This window comes from Gavia stellata, chromosome 1 (assembly GCF_030936135.1).
Source record: "Gavia stellata isolate bGavSte3 chromosome 1, bGavSte3.hap2, whole genome shotgun sequence".
Classification (NCBI taxonomy): Eukaryota; Metazoa; Chordata; class Aves; order Gaviiformes; family Gaviidae; genus Gavia; species Gavia stellata.
The window spans coordinates 93,429,766-93,451,998 of NC_082594.1; the positions used below are offsets into that span (position 1 = coordinate 93,429,766).

At 34.2% G+C, this 22,233-nt stretch overlaps 1 protein-coding gene across 1 annotated transcript in view; it reads right to left on the bottom strand.

Annotated features, from left to right (window-relative positions):
* The window catches only part of CFAP47 (cilia and flagella associated protein 47), a 338,108-nt gene that overhangs the window by 114,614 nt on the left and 201,261 nt on the right, over nt 1–22,233 (bottom strand). Inside the window, exon 51 of the mRNA XM_059824083.1 lies at nt 5,615–5,712. Coding sequence (XP_059680066.1) covers nt 5,615–5,712 — 98 coding nt within the window. The remainder of the gene's footprint in view (nt 1–5,614; nt 5,713–22,233) is intronic.

A 22,233-nucleotide genomic window follows, 5' to 3' on the forward strand; every position in this document is an offset into this window, starting at 1 on the left:
GACCTGGCAGCTCAGCAAAAAGCCTGAACAGAAAACCCTTAAAAGCTGTAAAAGTACCATACTATATGTACATAGTCTTTTTCCCTTGACATTTCCAACCACCCCTGGAGACAAGTCCAGGGTTCATACTATAGGTTCAGACCTTGGCCTGAACCGCTCTATTGAATTCTTTATAGGCTGTGGCTAGAGTGTCTGGTGAGTTTGGAATTTCAGAGAGTCCACTGAGTTTCAGAGAGCCCAGCAAGAATTTTAGAGGAACAACAACTGAGCACTTGTCCTTTCATGGCCTAAAAGACAAATATTGAGCCTGTGACTATTCAGTGTTATTCAGAAATTATATGAGGATCTGAACTTAGAACACTACTTATCATCTGTTTGCTAGACTTCCGAGTGATGTATCTGCCTCACTAGAAAGTAAAAGCGTGGTTTATATGAGACTACTCTGCTTCATAATAGCCCCATTAATTTTAAACTGGTTTTAAATATAATCTGAAATAGTGTACCAAACTGTCCAGGTTGGAGAAAAAAAAACAACAAATGTAAAAGCCCCCAACATTCCCCTGCCAAAAAGAACCCTGAGTAGAAAAAATGAGAAATAAACCTATCTTAACAAAGATCAGCTGAAAACTGAAGAAACAGGCTGTGATCCAGTCCTTGCTTGGAAATACAGGCATGTGGAATTACCATGACAAAACTTAAAATCAATATTTGATTCTTCTCTATGCAAAATAGTGGTATCATGCATTTATAAAACACAGGAGATTTCCTGAGTACTGATGATCTGGGAGAAAAGCCGAGAAATGGAAGTAGTTCACTGTCACAAAAAGTCTGAATGTAACAATATAAAAAAGTATTAGCACTACTAAGGGCCAAATTTGAGGCAATTTCTTCTTTTTTTACTATAATTTTCTTGGTAGAAAAAATGAACACACACACACACACACACACACAAACACACACATACAAAAAGAAAAAGATATTAAAATATTTTTATTATTCAGACACTGTATTGGCCTTTAAAGCATTGTATCATACCATGCAATCTGTGGAGGGCATTCTAGTGGCCACATGGACAACAAAAAAATTAACCCTAATTCACTTTATAGACAGATGTGTTTCAAATTAGAGGAATTATTTGGTTTCTATGTTAAAAAGCTAGGAAAAAAGATATTATCTTTTAAAATTAAAAAGCCATTTCTTTCAATTTATGGGTCAAATTCTGAGGTCTTTACTGAAATGTTTATTCACCCATCTCCCAGAAACCCATACCATCTGCTAAAGAGTAAGGACTACAATAGGATTTGAATCTAAACTTCTGGTTAGACTAAAGTTTTCATTTTAATGGAGCTACATCTGGGACAAGATGGAAGCCAAACTTACTATTCACAGCTGGATGAACCAGTCTAAAAGCTAACTTCTTATCCTAATTTACAGTGATTCTGCTGCCAGCAAGCATGGATAACAGATGAAAAGATGAATTATAAGGAATCATCATCTTTTATTTATTGGAATTACCATTCTACTACTCTAATTCTAAATGCATTTAGTAGACCTTCCAATTCTTCTAGAAAATGTATCCTTAGCACAGCTCATTGCCTTTGTATATATTAATATAAATTAATATAGATACTTGTGTGTGTGTCTATATATATATATAAAAAGTTGAGAAAGGTCAAAAAAGAGTATAATTCGCCATATTCATATTTGCCTTAGTTTTTTGGCTGTTATTGGAGGAAGGAAAACAAAAGTAGGTTTCCCTTGAAGAGATGGCAAATTTCTGCCTACTGATAAATGACATTTTCATCCAGCAAGAGCACCTCTTTCAAGCATTCTATTCAAACAAGGATACTTCTTTTACTGATATACAGTGATTAAACTAATTGAAATTAGACTAAAGCTTAAAAATAATGACTTTTTCAATATGGTACACTTATTCAATATTTTTATTTCCATTAAATAGCCTAATCATAATCTGGTTTATTAGCAAAATACGAGCTTAAATGCTTTCAGCCATGACAAGCCAAAAGAGTTTTAACAAAACTTAAGCAGCATAAAACTGGGTTTGATCCATTTAACTATTCAACCTCTACTTTGAATTTTAGTTGACAGAAGGAACACATCCAACAGTGATATGTAGTGAAATTGGTCTCATCAATGTAAAAATGCAAATTTATTATATTTTATTAAAAACATGCGTGAAACCAAATTATCTCTAAGTGTTTCAGATACCTTTTCATACCTGCAGAAACGTTTTTAGACTGAAATTCTCCACCTTAAGGATGGTAAGACACAGAATTAACCGTGCAAACCAAAGATAAATGTAACAGGGAAATCCCATGTTGTTCCGATTCAAGATCATTAATCTAGTCAGAATCATGTATTATAAGACAGACAGATGAAAATACACACAATACTACTTAGCACAGAAAATCCTGAGCAAAGTAAAAGAGGACGGTGATACAATGCCTTGTTAAAGTCATATAAGTTCTGAGGGGGCAGTACAGACAGAACTGTGGTATTTCCTTTTATCTGATTTTGTGCACTGAAAGCAGAAGAGAGCAACTTTGTCCTGTCTCCAAGACCTGAGCTACAGTCAGTTGCACGGTGCTGCCAGGTAGACCTACTTGTTTCTTCAAAATTCTCTGCACTTTGCAACAGAGATTCCTTTTGCAACATCAGCTGATGGCCACTGCCTCAGGCCATCCATAAAGGTCAGAATATCTACAGAGTTACGAACTCAGTTTGAACCCTGACACACACATCTTGCCACTCCTTTTCACATGGTATGAACTATCATCCTGTCACAGGCATTACATTGCAAACAGACACTCATTTATGAAGTACAAAAGGCTGAGTTAGCCTTAAGCATTTCCAAAGCTCAAACACAAAACTGGAATCTGCAGGCAAATATATTCATGAAAGTCTTGTTAATATCTATAGCACTCGTGGTGCCCAGGTGGCATATGTCAGGATGATCCCATATTGTCCACTGTTCCCGGGATGCCCACCAGCTCTCACCTCCCTCGGGACTCCCTCACTGGCTGTAGGCTGGTAGTCACTGTGGCCACATGTCCACCATTAAGAAAAGCAAGATGTTAATACACACCTTGCTCATTTCAAAACTCTGTCCTGCCAACTTCACCTCTGCTGTAGCCAATTTCTGATGTTTCAGAAATCTGATCAGTTGTGTAAAACAGGAAAAGTACTTTTGACATGCTGAGGATAAATTTGTATTGCATTTGACTGTGAGATACAGCTATTACTACTGTCCAAAAGCAGTGTTATTAGTATTTTAAATTAAATGTTGCTAATCCCTTCCTTTCCAAGGGCCAGGAAGGAAGAAGACAGACTCTGAGGTCAAAAAGAGATCAATGCATTCATTAAATCTGACTCATTGATGTAGCAGATGTACCAGATGTCTGTGTTTTTTAAAAATTTATGAGCTTTTGAAGCAATTTCAAGTCCTCAGCTTTACAAGACTCTGTCTACTGTTTTCACCAGTAAGATCTTCCAACATTTTATTGTTCTCGTTACTAGGACATTCCACACAAGATTAAATATTTCTCAGATTTAAATTTTTGGCCGCTAGCTCTTGATGCATGTTGGTCAGCAAAACTGAGAGACCATCACTATATTTTCCATATTCTTTAGTGAATGATCACATTCCTTCTCAATTTTTTTTTTGGCAATCTAAGTTGATAGAGATACTTAGCATTCATATGACAAGGCCTGCTTTTCCAGTCCCCCGTGCTTTTAGTGGATTTATTTGATTTTCTTCCAGTATTTCAATACAATTCTTTACCTCCAAGAACCAGATCTGTGAACAACATTCTAACAGCAGTACCACCAGCATTATTTGCTTTCTGCTTGTATTGACCATCCTTTAGCAGTTAAGGACTGTATTAGTTCTTTTTACCAGTGTCACCCTGACAGTCTATAGTGAGACATTAGCTAGGATAATCCCAGTCACTGACACTAGAGACACAGAAAGCTCTCCCACTCCAAAATTAACTGCCTGGCATGTAACCAGTCAATTCAGTAATAGCAATTCCATAATAGTAACCACGTGTACTATTTGTTAGTCAAAAATCTTTGTGTCATCTTCAAAATTCATCAATAAAAATGTTTTTTATGAGATTTTCCATAGAGATCTGAAGAAAACGTACAGCTCCTTTACCTCCTTCATCTTCCTAGAAAAGAATTATCCCCATTCACGTCAAGAATTTCAGTACCCCATACATTGTAAAAGTATGTTGGATTTTAGTGTGAGTGTTTTTTACAAGTTTTCATACTGAATTAGATTAAAAATTGTAGGGAGAGTTAAAATGCACCTTGAGAATTTATTATACAATAGGAGTCAATAATATACTTTAAATCTAGCTTTTCCTTTTACCATTTTAACAGTATTTTCAGATCAGAAAATTACACAAGACAATGCATGATCCTGTAGGACAAAAACCTACACTATACTTTTCAAAGTCTCAAATCACAAACTCTTTTAGGCTCACCCAACACCAGTATTTTGAAAACATGATTATCTGTTTCTCAGCCCTACAGAAGTTAACAATCAGGATACTACACTTCAAGGAAAGAAGAGCAAACCAGAAGTGATATATGAACAATGATATTTAAAATTTTTTGAGAAATGCTTACTGGTTTGGATTTTTTCCCCCACATAAACACATGCTGACATGTGAAATCAACTGCAGAGACTCTTCTCCCTTCCCAGCATCTGTTACTGGAAGAGGCAGTCCCCCAGTACTTGTATCACATATATTTATTTGCAAAAAAATTTCCTGCAGCAAAATACCATACCAGTGATTTCTATTCATAGAACCTGTTACCAGCATCCATTATTAAAGTCAGTATTTCTTAGCTGCTTACATTTCATGCAGAAAGCAGGATGTCTAGATGATAAAATAAATATCCATTTAGAGAAGATAAGAAAAATATTAGCTCTGAAAATAAAAGCCTTACAAAGTATAACTCAAAGAGAAATACAATTACAAATATTTAGAGAATAAAAACAATGTAAATTAAGCAAACATACTAAACAGTTATTTTATCTTCACATTCTTAAGTGATTTAAAACATACAACTTGTTAAATACGATGTAATTGTTCTTCTAAAATAACTAACATAATTTAATTAATTTTTGAGAATGAAATTATGTATTTATTAAGTAATACAAATATGATTAAATACATTCCAATGATTAATGAAATCTAAATTAGAATAATAATTTGGCATGCATAAGGAACGAGGGTACCAAAACAGACTTATTCTGTTGTGGGCTGTACAGAAACTGCTCAAAGTTTTTACAGAATTCAACCTTATTTGAGATCCAAAATTAGAAGCAGATGTCAGCAGAATAAAAATGTAATTATTGAAACAGGATAAAGATTACACTTTTTTTAAAGCATTCATTTTAATTCATACCACTGAGCTTAAATGAGGTCTTAGTAAGTGTTGAGTTTTATTATTCAAAAAGTGATTGTGTGTGGTCACTTAATACAATTGATTAATCCTCTGTGATAGCAGCCAGACCAACAACAAAAATTAAGTTTTTCTTCTAATGCAATAGAACAAAATTAAACATTTAGAGTAATCTTACCAGAGCTCTGCATTTCACATCTATCTTTCTTTCTGGTGCTGCAGGTGTGCTGTTAATCTTTAAGGAGAACCACACTTCACAATTTGAAGAACTTCCTCCTATGTTAAAAAGAACAAAATGCCTTTCAAATCATCTCATGAGGTGATCAATCCTAGCAGTATTCAAATCAACGAGAAATTTGCACTTTTAGTAGAAATGCCAGTCTTTGTTCAGATTGAGACAAAGCAAATCATGAACTGATTTAATTGCTGTCAACCAACTGCATTGTCTAATCCCTTCTTGTCTGGATTCAAAATAGTAAAAAAATCAATATATACACAAATTGAACGGAAATAGCACTTTGGCAAATTAGTTTCCTAGTCTATCACATTGTTTCAGAATTTTAATTATCATTAATTTGTAACTGTTTTTCTTCATCAAAGGCAATGCTAAAAAAAAATTCCATATCAATTTTTTATTAAAAGCTCATCCACCATAGATTCAAAACTACAAGTTATTCATTAAACAGATCGGAATTTTCAGTTACATAGAATCATCCTCAAATACATGCTTGAACATACATCAATTTATACTGCAATGCATTTTCCATCAGGTGTTGAGACAGGATGTCCTGAGTTATTGTGATAACAAACAAGTTGGCATTAAAGAGACCAAGAACGCTCAAAGATGGTAAATACATGCATCAAAACATTTGCACATCAGTCTTATCCTATTAGATCAGATTCATTACCTATCTTATTCCAAGCTCCGTTATCAATGACTAGTAAAAGTTTGGCCAGAAAAAACGTGCAATAAATTCTTGTAAACACACATTTAATTATATGATAAACTGGCGAGAAATCCAGCAAATTTTATTCCCTTCAGTATTTTGTATTATCTAGTCCAAGAAGGAAAGATGGGACATGCTAATGATATTAACAAAAGCAAAAATGGATCAGAGACTCCCTTTGAATTCTGGAGATCATTTATGAAGCCACAGAAGACTATGTATCACACACATGTATGCTTGTGAAATTATACGGATAGATTTTAAATTCTGCTGATGCTGATGATTGACCCTTATTATAAGGGCTATTTATTAACCCTTAAATAATTGGAATTTGCATGAATGTTACAATTAAGGCCAGAAACAGGGAAGCATTTACTACCATTAACCATAGGCAGCATAGGCAAGCAGATCTTTGAACTGGAGGCAGTCCATATCAGAATGACAGCTTTTTTAAAATTTTGTATTATACCAAGCAAAGTTAAATCAAAATTAGTTCATCTAATATGTCCCTTGGTATATTACAGAACTTAAATACTTTTCAGTTACAGAGAATTGTTGTTATGCAACATCAGTCAAGCAATCTGTGTTTTGCTAAAGCGTATCTTCCAGATAGACTTTGAGTCTTGATTTGAAGATATCCACTACCAGTTTGTTCTGGTGGCTAGTTACTGGCATTGGAAGACATTTAAATATGAGTCTAATTTTTGATTTCCATTAGATTTCTTTCAATGTCCACGCAAAAGATCTTGTAATTACTTTCTCTGATAGATTTAAGAGATCTAGCATTAAGTATCTAGCATTTTCCTGTATTTAGAACATAGTCATGAATGTTAATAAAATTAGTTCTTCAATCTTGTTCAGATAGGCGAAAGAAATTGAACCCAAGGTCTCTCATCATAAGGCCTGATCTCCACAACACAAGTATTTCATGTGGTAATTTTTTTGCAAGTATAAATGGTTGTTCAGCACCTTTTAAAAATGCGTACACAAGAACTGCTTGCAGTATTCCTGTTTGTCAGGATATTGTATATTGTATGAGATGAAAATAACCTTAATCATCCTACTCACTCTTCCCTGAATTATACACTAGGGAGCTACATTAGCAGTTCTGGTTTACCACAGGATTAGTCTTGGGAGCTCCTACTGTTTTTCTTTTCTGCTGTGACCCCACCTCTTCTCAGAGACACTGCTTTCCTTGTTGCAGTTCCTCATTCTGCACATATGACTTTATTTCTAAACCCTATTTCCCATAAAACTGTATCTGACTGGCTTTAATTATATTACTTTCTTTAGATCTTTGCTGAATGCATCTGGTATTAACTTACCCATTCTTTTGTTCAGGCTAATTTGATATGCATACAATTTACTGTTTTTTAATACCAGCAGAATATTACAGTCTTCCAGTCTCTGGAATAGCCTCAGTATCTTAAGATCTATAAAAATTAACATCATTGAGGTAAATACATCTTCTGAATGACCATTAAAGGATTCTGGCATGCACATGATCTTGAGTTTAATCAATTAAAAAAAAGTTAAAAAAACAGTATACAGAAGACAGATGACTTCTGCAAGAAGGGAGGATCTCCTTACACCAAAACAGAACTCATCATTTGGAACCTGAAATAAAAGTCCCTAATTAAAGACCAAAAGAAAATCAAAGGGTGCCCATAGCTTGGGACATTACATCCTTCAAGAATGTAGTCAAACTGTAGGAAAGGGTACAACAGAAGTCTACAAAATTCAGGTAGGAAACAACAAAGGAAAATGTCAACAGTAAAGTTCCATTTACACAGGATATGTGATTAAACAGCAGGACGAAGGGATTTGTTCAAGTAAAGCAAGATATTCACAAATGAATGTTCTGTACAATTAAGGAAAATAGAAAAGAGCATAAACTGTTATTTAAACAGAAAATTAACAAGGCTGCCTCCTTGTCCCCAAACCTCCAAGAACACCCGTTAAAAAAACCCCTTGAGTGACAAATTGCTAAAGACTTAAAAAATCTTTTCAAACACATCTGAAGCTGGTGGCCTGCCAAATTCAGAAGGGCTAATAGATGATCAGGGTGGAAAAGGAATGCTCAAGTAAGATAAGGCTGCAGCAGAAAATCTAAATTCTTTGCAGTAGTGTTTGCTATAGGGGTTTGTTCAGGGGCTTCCTACACCCACCCTAGAGCTTGTTTTGAGAGGAATGGTCAGAGGGGCTCTCCCAAATTAAGGTTTCAGCAGGAAAGGTTTTGGAGCAGACTGATAAAGAGGAAAGTAGCAAATCACCAGGGCAAGAGAGTCTCTGCCAAACAATTCAAAAGGAACTCATGTACGAAAGTGTGGTGGTGCAAACCAGTATGTGACCCGTTGCTTAAGTCAACTTCAGGTACAAAGACATGAAAAAGCAGAGAATGTGCTGCCAATTTTTAGACAGGTCTCTGGGATAAGCTGAGAAATTACAGAAGTGAGTTTGTTTATATATTCCAAAGAAAATTATTAAAAGTCACAATAAGGGAGAGAAACCACAACACACAAAACTATTTGAATTCTTTGACAAAGCAACTGTGTGAATAAGGGACATGTGGTTCACATAGTACCCTGGTTTTCCAAAAATCTATTTCTGAGATACCTTTCCAGAGGCTTCTAAGGGAACTAAGCTGCAGAAGAGGGAATGTTAGAAGATGGGATTAAAATACAGAAACCAAAGAACAGGAAGAAATGGCTAGTTCTCATCATGAAGAGAGATAAAGAATGAAGTGAAAAGGCTTGCTTTTGGTATAAAAAGTCCTTAACCACTTTTTGTCCCTAGGACAGATATTTTAACCATCATATTCTGTCTCTAACAAACTGATCAACTGGAAGTGTATCATCTCCAGTGTGCTGGGAGTACTTTCACTTTTTCACTAATGCACAACCACAAGTCTTGTGGAAATGCTTTGTTACTTGTCATTACAATGTTATGCCTTCCAGCAATTAATACATCTATACAGCTACCAAGATATTGTTCCAGACTTACAGCCTGCTTTCTTGTCTCTGATCACAGATCTCTTAACTTTCCTGAATCACTTTTCTGTACTTCATAATTACAGTAATATAGAAGTTATAACATACTTGCCTTTTCTCTTCTTGCTTTTATATATATTTCACTGATTCTGTTCACACAAATTGCTTAAAAACACTCTAATTCCTGACATGTCTCAAAAGCAAAGCCTTCAGGTCAAGTTGCTTTCTTTTTAGTTTTAACTTCAAGTATTTTGAGCTATTAAACCCTCTTTTTTGTAAGGAACTCTTAATTTCTTTTTGTACTTTTTACGCATTTGAATGTTTAGATTAATTTCTTTTTAAATTTTCCTCAGCTTTTGAAAATCAAGTATTTTTTTCTGGAGACACTAAATAAACAACACAGCCCACAGATTGCTTTTCTGGAAAACAGCTATCATGTTTGGGAGGGAATATCTTGTACACATTTTTAAATTATATTACATATATTTAGATACTTTAGATCATAATATTATTTCACAACACCTTCAACAGGCATTTCCCTAAAAACTGCCAAATACCTTTATCGAAACACTTTTCTTAACACGTGGAAAGAACCTGGCAATTCTCTGCTGAAGGAGCATCTTTCCGTTTATTTTTGCAGCTGAACACTTTACCATACAAACATTACTGCAAGTATTGTTTAGCATTAAGCTTTGAAGTTGTATAAACTTTGATGTTCTTTCAACTTTTACTCAGTGAAAACATAGCTGAATGCTTGCTTTGCTGCCCACTTGCATTGTTAAAAACACAAAACTTAGGGCTTTGTCCCCACTTAGCTGAAAACCTGATACCAAATAGTGACTTTATAGATGAGTCCACCTCAGGTCTTTATCCGTATAATGTATTTGAATGGGCTAGCCCAAAGCCAATTTATTTCAAGTATCCTCATTCTCAAGTAATTATAGCCTAATTTTACTCTGAGTTTCTTCTCTTGCCAAGGCAACACACAAGACAGAACCTAGTTCTTACCCTCAGGAATACTCAGAAGTCACTTCCAAAGTTATAAAAATCTACTAAAGCTTTAGCTCCCTAAAAAAATGAACATAAGCAGATTAAATACACAATTGCTCTTGACTTTTCCTTTAGTTGTATCTCGGTGTTTCTGTTTCAAACCTGAAGAAGAACTTTCATGGTTGAAAATAGGTCTAGTATTAGAACTTCATTTGCTAATGTATAAAGCAGAAGGTCGGGGGATTGGGGATTTCTTTTGCTGGGTTTTGTTTGGGTTTGTTAAAGAGTTTTACTTTACCAGATAGTAGATGCTGGGAAAACAAGGCTGAAGCATCACAGGCAATGGAGATAATCTCAATATACTCATGCTGAAACAGAGATGGCTCATTCCCAACTGACAGAAGAAGATTATATCTGTCTGTTTCTGTCTTCTGCACACATTTAAAAAACAGGCATAAAAAAGTAGACACTCTTCTTTATCTCTCTACCCCAGAAAATGTTTATTCTAAAACAAAAATATTCCAAGTTGATTACATTTTTTTGAGATTATGCCTTTTTCTCCATGTAAAACGTGTCAATCCAGAACATGATGTTCTTAGAACTCTATGAACAAGTCAAAACAGAGAATACTATTACAAACACAAGTATAAACTCACGCTAATCTATACACCCACTTTTCTAAACTTGCATTGACATTTTTAATACATTTGAAGTCTCTTCTTAGGACCTGAGCACCGTACTTTGATGCGTTATGGGATAAACTTGGTTTGACTTTAGGCATGTATCTCTTATCCTCTCACTCTGGAGCTTCAATGACAAATAAAAATCCTTAGCATGATTTATGCAACCATCAGGTCATGATCTTGTCAGATCTCATAAAACAAATAAAACAAATTTTAGTCAGTACTTCAGACAGAAATCACCACTAAAAGTGAGCACTAATCTTCTGAACGTAAAAATGCATCTACTTAAATACTTAATCACTATCTTCTCCTTTAGTCTCTCCCTTGGTCAGTAGGCTTTTGGCCTTGCTAGTTAGGGTCAAGCATCTGTCATTAATGGTTAGGGCAAACCAGCATCTTCCATACGTTAGCTACTGCAAATTCAACCAGCATCACTATAAAAGAACTTACTTACTTTTAGTTTTTAGCACTTTCCCTGATTTTTTTTTTTTTTTTTTTTAATATGAAGCATTGGAAGCATAGAAAGCTGTGTACTTTCTATTACATGTAGTTACCCTGAATTTGAGAGTGGGGAGACAAAACCAAAAAACAGACATATTTCTGTATCCATTCCTTAATAACAAGTCAATTTCTTCAACTAATATTTATGTACAGTAATTAAGTTTGTGAATAGAAAATTCTGTATTTAAAACACAGGACTACTAAATTACAATTTACATGAAAATTAAACTTGAGCCTTCAATAAACTTTTCAGGTTAAAATTTATTCCAGCTTATATGATATACCAAAATCATCAGTTTTTCTTCCAGAGAGTTGAGCATCTTTTTCTAATCCAGTTAGTCTGGTGTCTTGTCCTACTTCTCCTTAGTGATGCAAATAAGCTGTTCCTCCTGTGTGTGATCTCTTCATTTTATTGTGCAATTTTTAAAATGTTATAAAATTCTGCTTAACAAATCAGTGTTATAAGCCATACACTTTTAATCTTATACTTTGTATCATGTCCTGAAGAGTTATCAATTGCAAAATCCCCTTCCGTATACTCACAAGATGCTTTTCTCTACTCACTTGGATGAGAATACATTACTACCATATCAGCCACAAACTGAAATTTCTGTTCTCTCTGTCCCCTTTCCTTGTCCTTTTCTGAAAATTATTTTTCATCCTGTGTCTGCTACACCAGCCGTTAAATGTGCTGTCAAGCATCAGCGGTTATATATTGGCTTAAAAATAGAAAAGATTCTTCTCTCCTGATTGGGACACAGCTGCCTATCATTCAGCTGAATTACACATCACTGATGATGAAGGAAGATTTGGCTTGGTCTCCTGAAAACTGTAGTCTTCTAGGGTGTTTTGGGGGGAAGGTGGATATCGACACAATGGGGAAATTGGAATGGTACTGCCAAATAAAATTAATTTATTTGAAATATTTTATCTTAATTTTATAGACTTCTCATATTGGCATCAAAAGTATGATTATTTAAACAAAAGGCTGAATTAAAGTCACATTTTCAAATTCAATGTGCGTTCTTTCCACAGCATTTTTACCCAATATTGGCAGAGCTAATATAGCAATAAAAGGAAATAAATTAGATTCAATTCCAGCTTTAAATAAAACATCAACAACACTCTTCTTAGATGTGTCTTTAAGGGTATGTGTTTTAGCAATAACAGGCAAAGGAGTAACACAGCTTGATTTCTTGGTTCTACAAAAAAATTTGCAGGCTGGTAGTTATCTAAATTCTCTTTGTGTGGGTACACTTAATGCTGTTCTCTTGGTATATGACTGTACTTTACAGAATGTAAAATATAAATTAAAAAAGGCATTTTGTCTAGTTCCCTACAATATGTAAATATGTAATAGTTTTCAATATGTAAAGAGTTCACCACTGCTAGCACAGGATAAATCAAAATTTAGACTTCATTCTGCTCACATACAAACACAACATTCATGAGTAATCAACCCCCTGTAAAGTCATGTTTGAAGGACATGTTCATGAAAAATGATCAGTTAAGAAGTATATGTCATATTTATTTAGTTTTTCCTTTTTTATTTAGAATAAATAATTTTTATATAAATTGTTTGGAACAGACTAGCTATTAAGCACATCTGATGATTTATGTTCCATATTTTTCAAATTTGACTGGCCTTAGCAATCTAAGAATTACGCTAAAAAGACCTAACATTTCTTCTGTAAACTTTTCCTGACAATTTAAGTTTTTCTACCATGTTGAATTTACAGATTTTTTTTCTGTAGTTCTTTTTTTACAGAATTTTAATGGATTAATTCAGACTCACTTACCATAAACCTCAAAGTTTATTCCAGATACAAAACTAATTACAGTAATCTGTCCAAAGACATATAAACCTTTTACAATACGGTTTTGGATATTTCTTTTAACAGTGGCTCTAGATAAATCTAATTGGTTCATATGTCCCAGGTAAAAAATGTAATTTCTCTGTATAAGTAGACCCATCACTCCACTGAAAACTATTTATAAACTAAATCCTATTTTAACTGGCTCTAGATATCTCTCTCCATATTTAGTTTCCAAGTGTAGAAAATCTGCACCTAATTTTGGGGGAAAGCTGCAAAAAAATAACACAATAAGAAAACGTTGCAATCCTACTATGTTAAAAGCTCAAAATGATGCAAAAAACAGACACTAATATTCATTTTTACTACTTGAAGAATAGCTTATCCTTGGAAAGGCAATGCTCTACACTTTCTTCTTCCAAGAAGTTATTAATTTAGGGTTGTCACCTTTAGGCTTGAGCTCTTGAGTTTTCTCACCTAAAGGTTATATTTTTTCAATAAACATAATCAATATGTATAGCTTTTAAAAATGCTTTTGCATTACATGGCAAGATAACTTTGCTCTCAGCTGCCATTTTATGCACATGAACATATTTGAGTGACCCTAACATTTCAATGAATATTGATTTAATATATCCCTTACAACATTGCTTGAAAAAATATTTTAATATTCCTCAGACATTAATCTTGTTCTTAAAGGATATGATGTTATAATTCGCTTAGAGCAACTCTCATAAATTTAGAGCATGCCTTACATTTTGTATCAAACTCAGGTCACAGAGAGGGGCAGTACTAAAGTGACATTGAGGTTTGAAGGTTGCATTAGTTTGTCCACCTAAATCAGAGCTTATGTATGAAAGCGGTGCACTTAAAAATGCTGCAATTTAAAATGAAATTATGATGCTTTCATGTGTAAAAATGTACTTAATATTGAATTAATTCAAAATTTTCAAGTTAATATAAGACACATAGGCAGGATTGGTGAAGAAGGGCATTCTACAAGAGGGAAATCTACAAGCTAGAGTAGCATTGCTTTTCTTTAGGACTTGTCCTAAAATAGGTAATGACTGTATCTCTAAAGCCTTTTGTCACTTGGGAAAATTTGGAAACAGAAATGAGAACAAATTTCTAAAATGTAAAATCAAAACCACATTTTAGTCCTTGGAATTAGCTGTGATCACCAGGAAACAAAGCATTGATAAAGTGTCTGATCTCCTATAAGGCAGAATCCCAGAACCTCTCTTTTTTAATTCTGCCTTCAAAGCCATGTTCTCAGATGAAAATCACCACCTTACAGTGGGAACTCAGATACCACTAGCCCATGAATGATATTCCTTTTCCCTAAACTTTCTCCAAAACTGTAAGGAGAAGAGAGAATTTTAACACCACAGACAGTTTATTTCAAAGAAATGGATGACTAATGCTGTTGACATCTTCCATTTTTGAAGCTCAGTCTTCCATGCTATTAATATCACTACAGTATGATGTCGTAACACCATTTCTCAGTCAGACACTTTACTCCATAAAGACACTTTCTCATCTCCATCTCCCAGGTAACAGCTTCAAAAAAATCATCCAGCAGTTCTGCTATGTCTATGGGATTTGGAAAAAAGAAAATATCCTTTTAACTCTGAATATTCTTGATGCCCTTCATAAACTCTCAATACCTCAATATGATGATGTCACAGCTCTCCCTTCTCCCTTGCAGTTGGGTGATAAAATGTAAATATGGTAAATATGGTTATTCCGCTTCTATAGGGGCTTTTTTCAGTCTCCATTTGTATTGTGTTCTGCACTTATCCAGGACATGTACCTTTTATGAAATTTAGTCTAGCTTGCTATCAGCTATCTACTGGCGACACAGAGACCTATCTGCTGGTACACATAGGGGCAGAACTCAGGGTCTGATCTGGTTCACATGTTAAACTCTTTTTCTGAGGAAATCACGGCATGGGGAGCAAACTCAGAGCGTATGCCAGTATGCCATCCAGATACCAAGCACTTGTGACACTAGTAAATATAACCAAGAGATCAAAAATAAACAATAGTACAGGCAATATATTTTGCATTAGACTCCATCTCCCCTCACCTTTTTAAGCTCTGCAGGCAGCACGATATATGTGAACACAAAGTATGCAAAGCTTAAGAAAATTCCAAATGCTGTACAGAAATTCAGCACATTTTAGCAACACAAGAGTCGAAAACTCCTTGGATTTGGGGGGGGAGGGGAATATTCTGCCATATTACTATTTGGAGGAATAAATTTTTGAGAAATAAATTTGAAGGACTGTCACAAACCTTACCACAACGTCAATTACATTTCTTGACCCCGCCTTCTTTAGTAAGATTATATAGCCACACACTGAAAAGAACCCCAGACTTGCATCATAAGCCAGTGAATACTCGCTGAAGAGGTGGGATGAAATGGACACTTATGAGATGAAACAATCTACTACATAAGGAATCTGTCATGAATGAACCATTGAAAATAACCAGAGCACCTTTGGGAAGCACTAGCAAGTTTCAAGTAGGATGGTCTGTATGTTCGGGAGTGGCTTGCACCTCAGACACGTTTGTATCACATGGCTTTCTCAAAACTCTGCCCTTACAGTATTATTTCATCTTTTACTGCCTGCCTCTGTTATTCTTAGTCTACAAGATTAATGTGTCTTAATTGGTTAACTCAAAATCAGACCATCATCACAAGCAGAATCTTGTGGTAATTTATGGAAAGATGATACTTTTTCAGTTGCTATATAATGCAAGCAAGAGGAACTGGAACTTTTCACTGATCAGAACAAATTCGATGCAATCGGAGATTATATAATGAAGTGATTTGGTTGCTCACAATACTAACACACTTTTAAAATACTGTTTAATTTCTAAAGTGGAGACAAATTATATTTGCTTTAAGAATGTTATTTGATTATTATAATTACCTTAGTTCAAAGACCTGGCAAAGAAGGAAGCTGAGGCTTAGAGGAGATGCTTAGGATAATCTAGTCTAAGAGTAGAATAAGCACACAATTCCAAAGAGGGAGAGAGACAAGAACAACTCAAGAAGAAAAGTCAAAAAAACCCACAAAGTAGCTAATTGTTATGCAATGATGAAGACTTATGAAAACACAGAAAAACTTGTATAACCAGTACGAAGTTCAGAAAACTATTGCTAAATAACTCTCTTTCTTTTCTTTTTCTTCAGAAAGATTTTTAAGGAAAGGCAATGATTACAATCTTCACATGCACAAAAGATTGCTACTAAAAGTGATCTCCCTGTCCCTGATGGAAAGAGTTACAAATGGTGGGCTTTAGTACATGTGAAAAGTATCAGGAAAACTTTACAATGGTAAGGGTAGAGAAGAACTAGGACAGATTACCTAGGTCATACAGTCTATTTTAGCTAATAGCTTTAAAGAACTTCATAGAGGAATGGTTGTCAAAATCAACAAGGCAACAAGTTATATCTACCAGGTTATACCTAACTAACAGTCAGGTTAGTTATGACATTCACAGTCATAATCTCCAGCTCACGTGAAACTAAAATTTTTGCCACTCTGTTAACAAACACAGAGCTAAGATTGCAGTCCTGAGTAGATGCAACCATGATCATTCCCAGGTCAGTCAGTCTCTTAACCCAATGAACACAAAAAAGTTATGTACTAACCTTCCCTGCTCCCACTTACTTCATACAACTTTTTAAATTACTCAAATTCTTAAGAGGTTTTTCCAAAGGCATGCCACATCTGACTTTATTTTTACTGACAACTTTTTAAAAAAAAAAAAAAATCTTTGTCTACCTATGTCTTACCTTTGGGAAAATCCAAAGGTAACTTTGTCTCTGGGTATTGACCTGTAAGGTCTCAGATAATGAACAGAAAGACTACTGTTCATTCCTATTATGCTGGAGTATAAAGCTGCTAAGCGTGATCATGGAAAAAGGGGGCCTTAAATTTCCCTGTGGGCTCTCTGGAGGGTTAGAAAAATCATCAGTAACACTTAAGGATGCATAGAAAACCAATATAAACCATGTAATGAGGAATGGGATGGGAAAGAGAAGAGAAGAGAAAGACATCTTATGTCAGTGTAGTAGAAAAGCCACCAATAGTAATTGCTTGAAGAAGTTCCAAAAAAGGACAGAGTAAAATAACCTAGTATTATTATTTTTTTTCTGCATCTTGGCAGAAATAGTATTCACTGGCCAGGTTTAGCATAGTACTGCACGTTTTAAGAGAGTATAAACTGTGTCTTATGCTAGGAAATCACTTGCCAGGTGAACAGCTTGGGTAAGCTGTGTGACACAAACATTTTAATGTCTGAAAAAGTAAAAGCCAGCTCAGGAGTCGTGTACACACAGTCACGGTTGATAAACCCTTGGCGCAGTAGGATAAGTTGTACTGAGATGATTTCCAGTTGTGAAATTCCTTAAAATGATACTTGAGTATTTTCCTGTTCCACGTCAGGATGAATACAAAACATATAAAATACAGACATTTATAAATATAATAATTATCTTGCTCCAAAGAGAGAAAGCCTAATTGGACACAGTTTGGGGGCTTTTTTCCCTTTTTTTTAAAAAATAGATGATATTGTTATTTGACATAAAATACCTTCATAAATTAAACTTTTTGGCTACTAAGAGCTCTTTGACGTATAATATTTAGCATCAATGAACTGTAGCCAGAAAAAGACAAATATGATATTAGTATGATTTTAGAACTGGTAAAAATATGCATGGTACTGAAACAACATACGAATGTGTAATTAATGCCTTTTTGACCTTTTATTTCAGTCAAACACAAGTTATTGAATGTAATATAAAAGTACATTAGTGAAACATAATGTCCTCTGACAGGCAGAAGATCAAACTAGCAGTCAAAAAAAAAAGGCAGCAGAAAAGCAGCATGTATTCTTAAATATCAGAAGCCTGCTCACAAATATGGCACTTTTTTTATTGTAAAGGCTTAGTAAACCTTTCGTTTTTAAGTCTTAGCAGCTAAGGCCTGTTAGACTGTCTTTAACAATCCTCCAGGTGTTGTGCTCTCTAGGTGTAATATGCTGTGCTGAAACATAATTCCAATGGTAAAATGTTCTTTATTATGAAATTCCAAGTCATATTCTGTTATTGTCAACACAATAAATTCAAAATAAGCTTACTGAAGACAAAGTTAGCCCAGTTTTATACTAGTGTTGTGTCACACAAGCAAGTAATTGTTCTTCTGAATTGCTGCATACGCAAGGTATTTAAAAGCTATGCTCTATTAAGCAGCACAAGTCTTTCATTTGAGAGGCAAATGCCATTGAATCCATTGAATTATAGAAATTACTCCAGAATTTAGAAGCTACTGTAAAATCAATTGTTGTATTTCCCTAAAAGTTTTATATCTCTCAGCTTGGAAATCAGCAGCTTTAAAAAAAATATCAAAAAGACCCAATAAACGGTGAGCACCACATATCCTCATTTTTAATATACAACTTCATTAATATTCAAAAATTTTACCCCTTCCAGCTACCAGGAAACTAATTTCACAACATTTCCTGGAATATAGTGAATTTCTAACCTAACCTTTAACTATAACTTGACTGTGATTTTATTATATGAACCTACATGAGACTTCAGTGAGAAGACAGCTCACTTCCAGGCAGGGTTCACTGTTAAATTTTCTACCATGCTCTAGCAGGCTCACCGTACGCAGTTTCCTTTAAAAAACATGCAAAATCTTAAGGCTAAAAATGCCTATTTCCTAAGTGAAGATAAGCCAGAATTATAATAATTATACTCATGCATCCTACAGAGTGATTCCTGACTGTCATTCATTAGAAAATTGTTCATTCGGTTTTTACCAATAAAAATTAGTTTTTCCATAATACAGGTGGTATGGTAAAAATAGGAAATTAACCAAAAAGCATTTTATTAACCCTAATATAGTCTTATTGTAATGGTTCATAGAAACACAGCTAGACAAATGCTAAGGCATTAAATCTAACAAGTGTTCATTTATTTTCTTTTTCAGCATAACCCTTCGACTTTAAAAGGAACCTTTTAATCAAGTTCATTGGGATTTGGATCACTTTCCATTCCAAGCTCTGCCATAGAGTAGGCGTCTCGATCTCATTCTCCTAAGGCAAGGCAAAAAGGCAACACAAAGCAACACCACACACACAAAAAAGGCAACATTATTCTGGGATAACAACTGGGTGTTCCCTGAAGAAGATATTATTAACGAGTATGATTTTCTGACCTCTTTAATATGTTTCTGCTGAGCACTTAGGTAATTTTAGGAAAACTTCTTTAGTCAGTTTAGGAAAACCAGGTTTCTTTCACTGTACATCCATAAAATACAAAATTAGTTATACGAAATAGAATCTTCACCACAATGATGAAGTGGGCAGATTTTCATTAGATTTCAGCAAAACGTATTGTAGAGTTGTGTGAGCAATTTATGTTTTCAATAAAATCAGAAATTATGAAGTCAAATTCCATTAATCTTGAAGTAGAAGAGATTTATATTCATGCACTTCCACAGTAACTAAAACCAACCCTTCATTAATTTCATGGATATTGTCTGCCGTATTTACAGATGCTGAACTTTATCAGGTTGTTCTTACTAATTTCTCAATATATTGGTGGATAAATAAGGTGTAGATAACTGATAAATCCAGAGACCTTAGTGAAAGCAATCCTCTAATTCTTTCTAACATTCAACAATAATTAGCATATATATCACTTACTTATACTATGAAAGAAGAACCATTCTTCCTAAATAACACAAGTTTACTTTAATATCTTACCAGGAATGCTAATCATGTTTTTATAATTTATTCTAATTGTCAAAAACACAAAAGCCTTTGCAACCCCCCCAAAATCCCAGGAATTACTGTTATTTTACTTACTGCACTGCAGCTTTTCTATGAGGTTTGTCATTATTAGGGGCTATATTTTTAAACATGTATGAAATCTGAGTCTGAAATAACATGGACATAAGACACCATGTTGCATTGCCAATTGAAAATGACTGGACAGCAATCTACATATGAACATTTCCCATGTTTCATACACTCTATGCACATTTTTAAAAAAAATTAAAAGCCAGATCTTGCTAGATTCTGTGTCCTGCAGATTATTTAGTACTGCATATATCCACAATTGTGACACAAAAGATTTATGCTTAGATGCTTTTTCTTTAGCTGTATCTGTAAAACATCTACTATGTACAAAGCATGGTTTACTGCAATTACAATGTGACTACTATGTGAAGCCTAAGCAGAAAGTTTGACGTTCTAAAATATACATTTTACACTTCAAAACAATGTCATACTGCCATATTGTACAGCAGGTAATACTGATTTGAATGCAATATCATATCACTTTCAAAGAGTAATAACAATGTTTATGTGTATTCTAGACAGGGGACTCTGAATGCAACTTACATCTTCATATTTAGAAAGAAAAATTATATCTTCCTTAAAAAAGAAGCAAACACCATTCAGTATTATTTGATACGAAAACCAGAAAAAAAAAATCTCCAAATGGTAATATTAATGCTTTTCAAACTTTGTTTTCAAGGATAATTTCCAATTTCCAGCATAAATGCAAACATTAATTCTGACAAATGAACATTAATTCAAAACAAATGAACTTTGACCTGAAGATTCTAAACACATAGGACACAGGAATCCCTGTAGTACTTGCTGACATTTTTGCCTGTTCATCTCTTCACCTACCTGTAGAAAAGTGAGGATCGTTTGAAAGATCCTTGAGATCAGATATACAACATAGCACTTATAAATCATGCTCTTAAAAAATCCCACTGTGACACACGACATTATAAGCAGTAATAAAGAAAGAATGTTACACGATCTCTCCATAAAATTATTGGTAGGAAATTAGGCAAACCAGTTGAAACAGAAACATGAGAGTGAGATTTCTCCAGTCTTCCTAGAAAAATCTAGGTCAAAAGCTCAGTGGAACAAAATAAATATATGTTAGTGTAAAACAGGAAAGGAAAAAGCAAGGACCTTTCAGTACAGACAAACAAGCATGTGCTCAGGACTCAAAATATCTCTCAGAAAATCTCACCTACCCCCCCCCCCCCCCCACACTATACTTTTCAAGAGAAGAAAAATATTTGTGGATATGTAAGGTTACTATAGACAGTCAAACTAATATTCAGTAAACAGTAATATGAAGTCTAACAGATACTTCAAGGCAAAGGAAAAGTATGTGCCAGTTCATTGCAAATCAGTTCAAATTTTGGATGTGAACTGAAGTGTGATATTTAATAAACAGATAATGACACCACAAAGTATCTTCTAAAGTATTTCCTCAGCTCACAGAAAAGCAAAGTGACCCCCAGCCAGATACATTCTAGTATTTGACATCGCATTTACCTATTCATTAATTGTTGCTGCATGATCTCTAATACATATATACAAACTACCTAATAAAAAATTTAACACATTTGTTGATGCATTCATCCTATGAAAACCATTGTATGGTTTGAACTCACAATCAGTGGCATATTAGCAAACATAAATATTGGATTAATACATTTTAATTATCATTTTATGCACAAAAGAATTAAAAACTGGAGCTAATAGCACTATTCCAATCCTTTCTGCTAATATTAAAACAGCATTCAAATTATTTTTGCATATTTATACTTCTATGATTTCATTAAGGTATATTAAATGAACAATCACCAGAATGCATATTGTAAATTTAATTTGACACTTCACAATGTTGTTTGCATTTTTATCTCCTCTTATGTACAAAAGGCAGGGCTCATAAATTAAAAAGACATAGAACCTCGAGTTTTTGCAATACCAGCAGCAAATGAGACTTAGGACAAGAATTAATAAGGGGGAAAGTAAA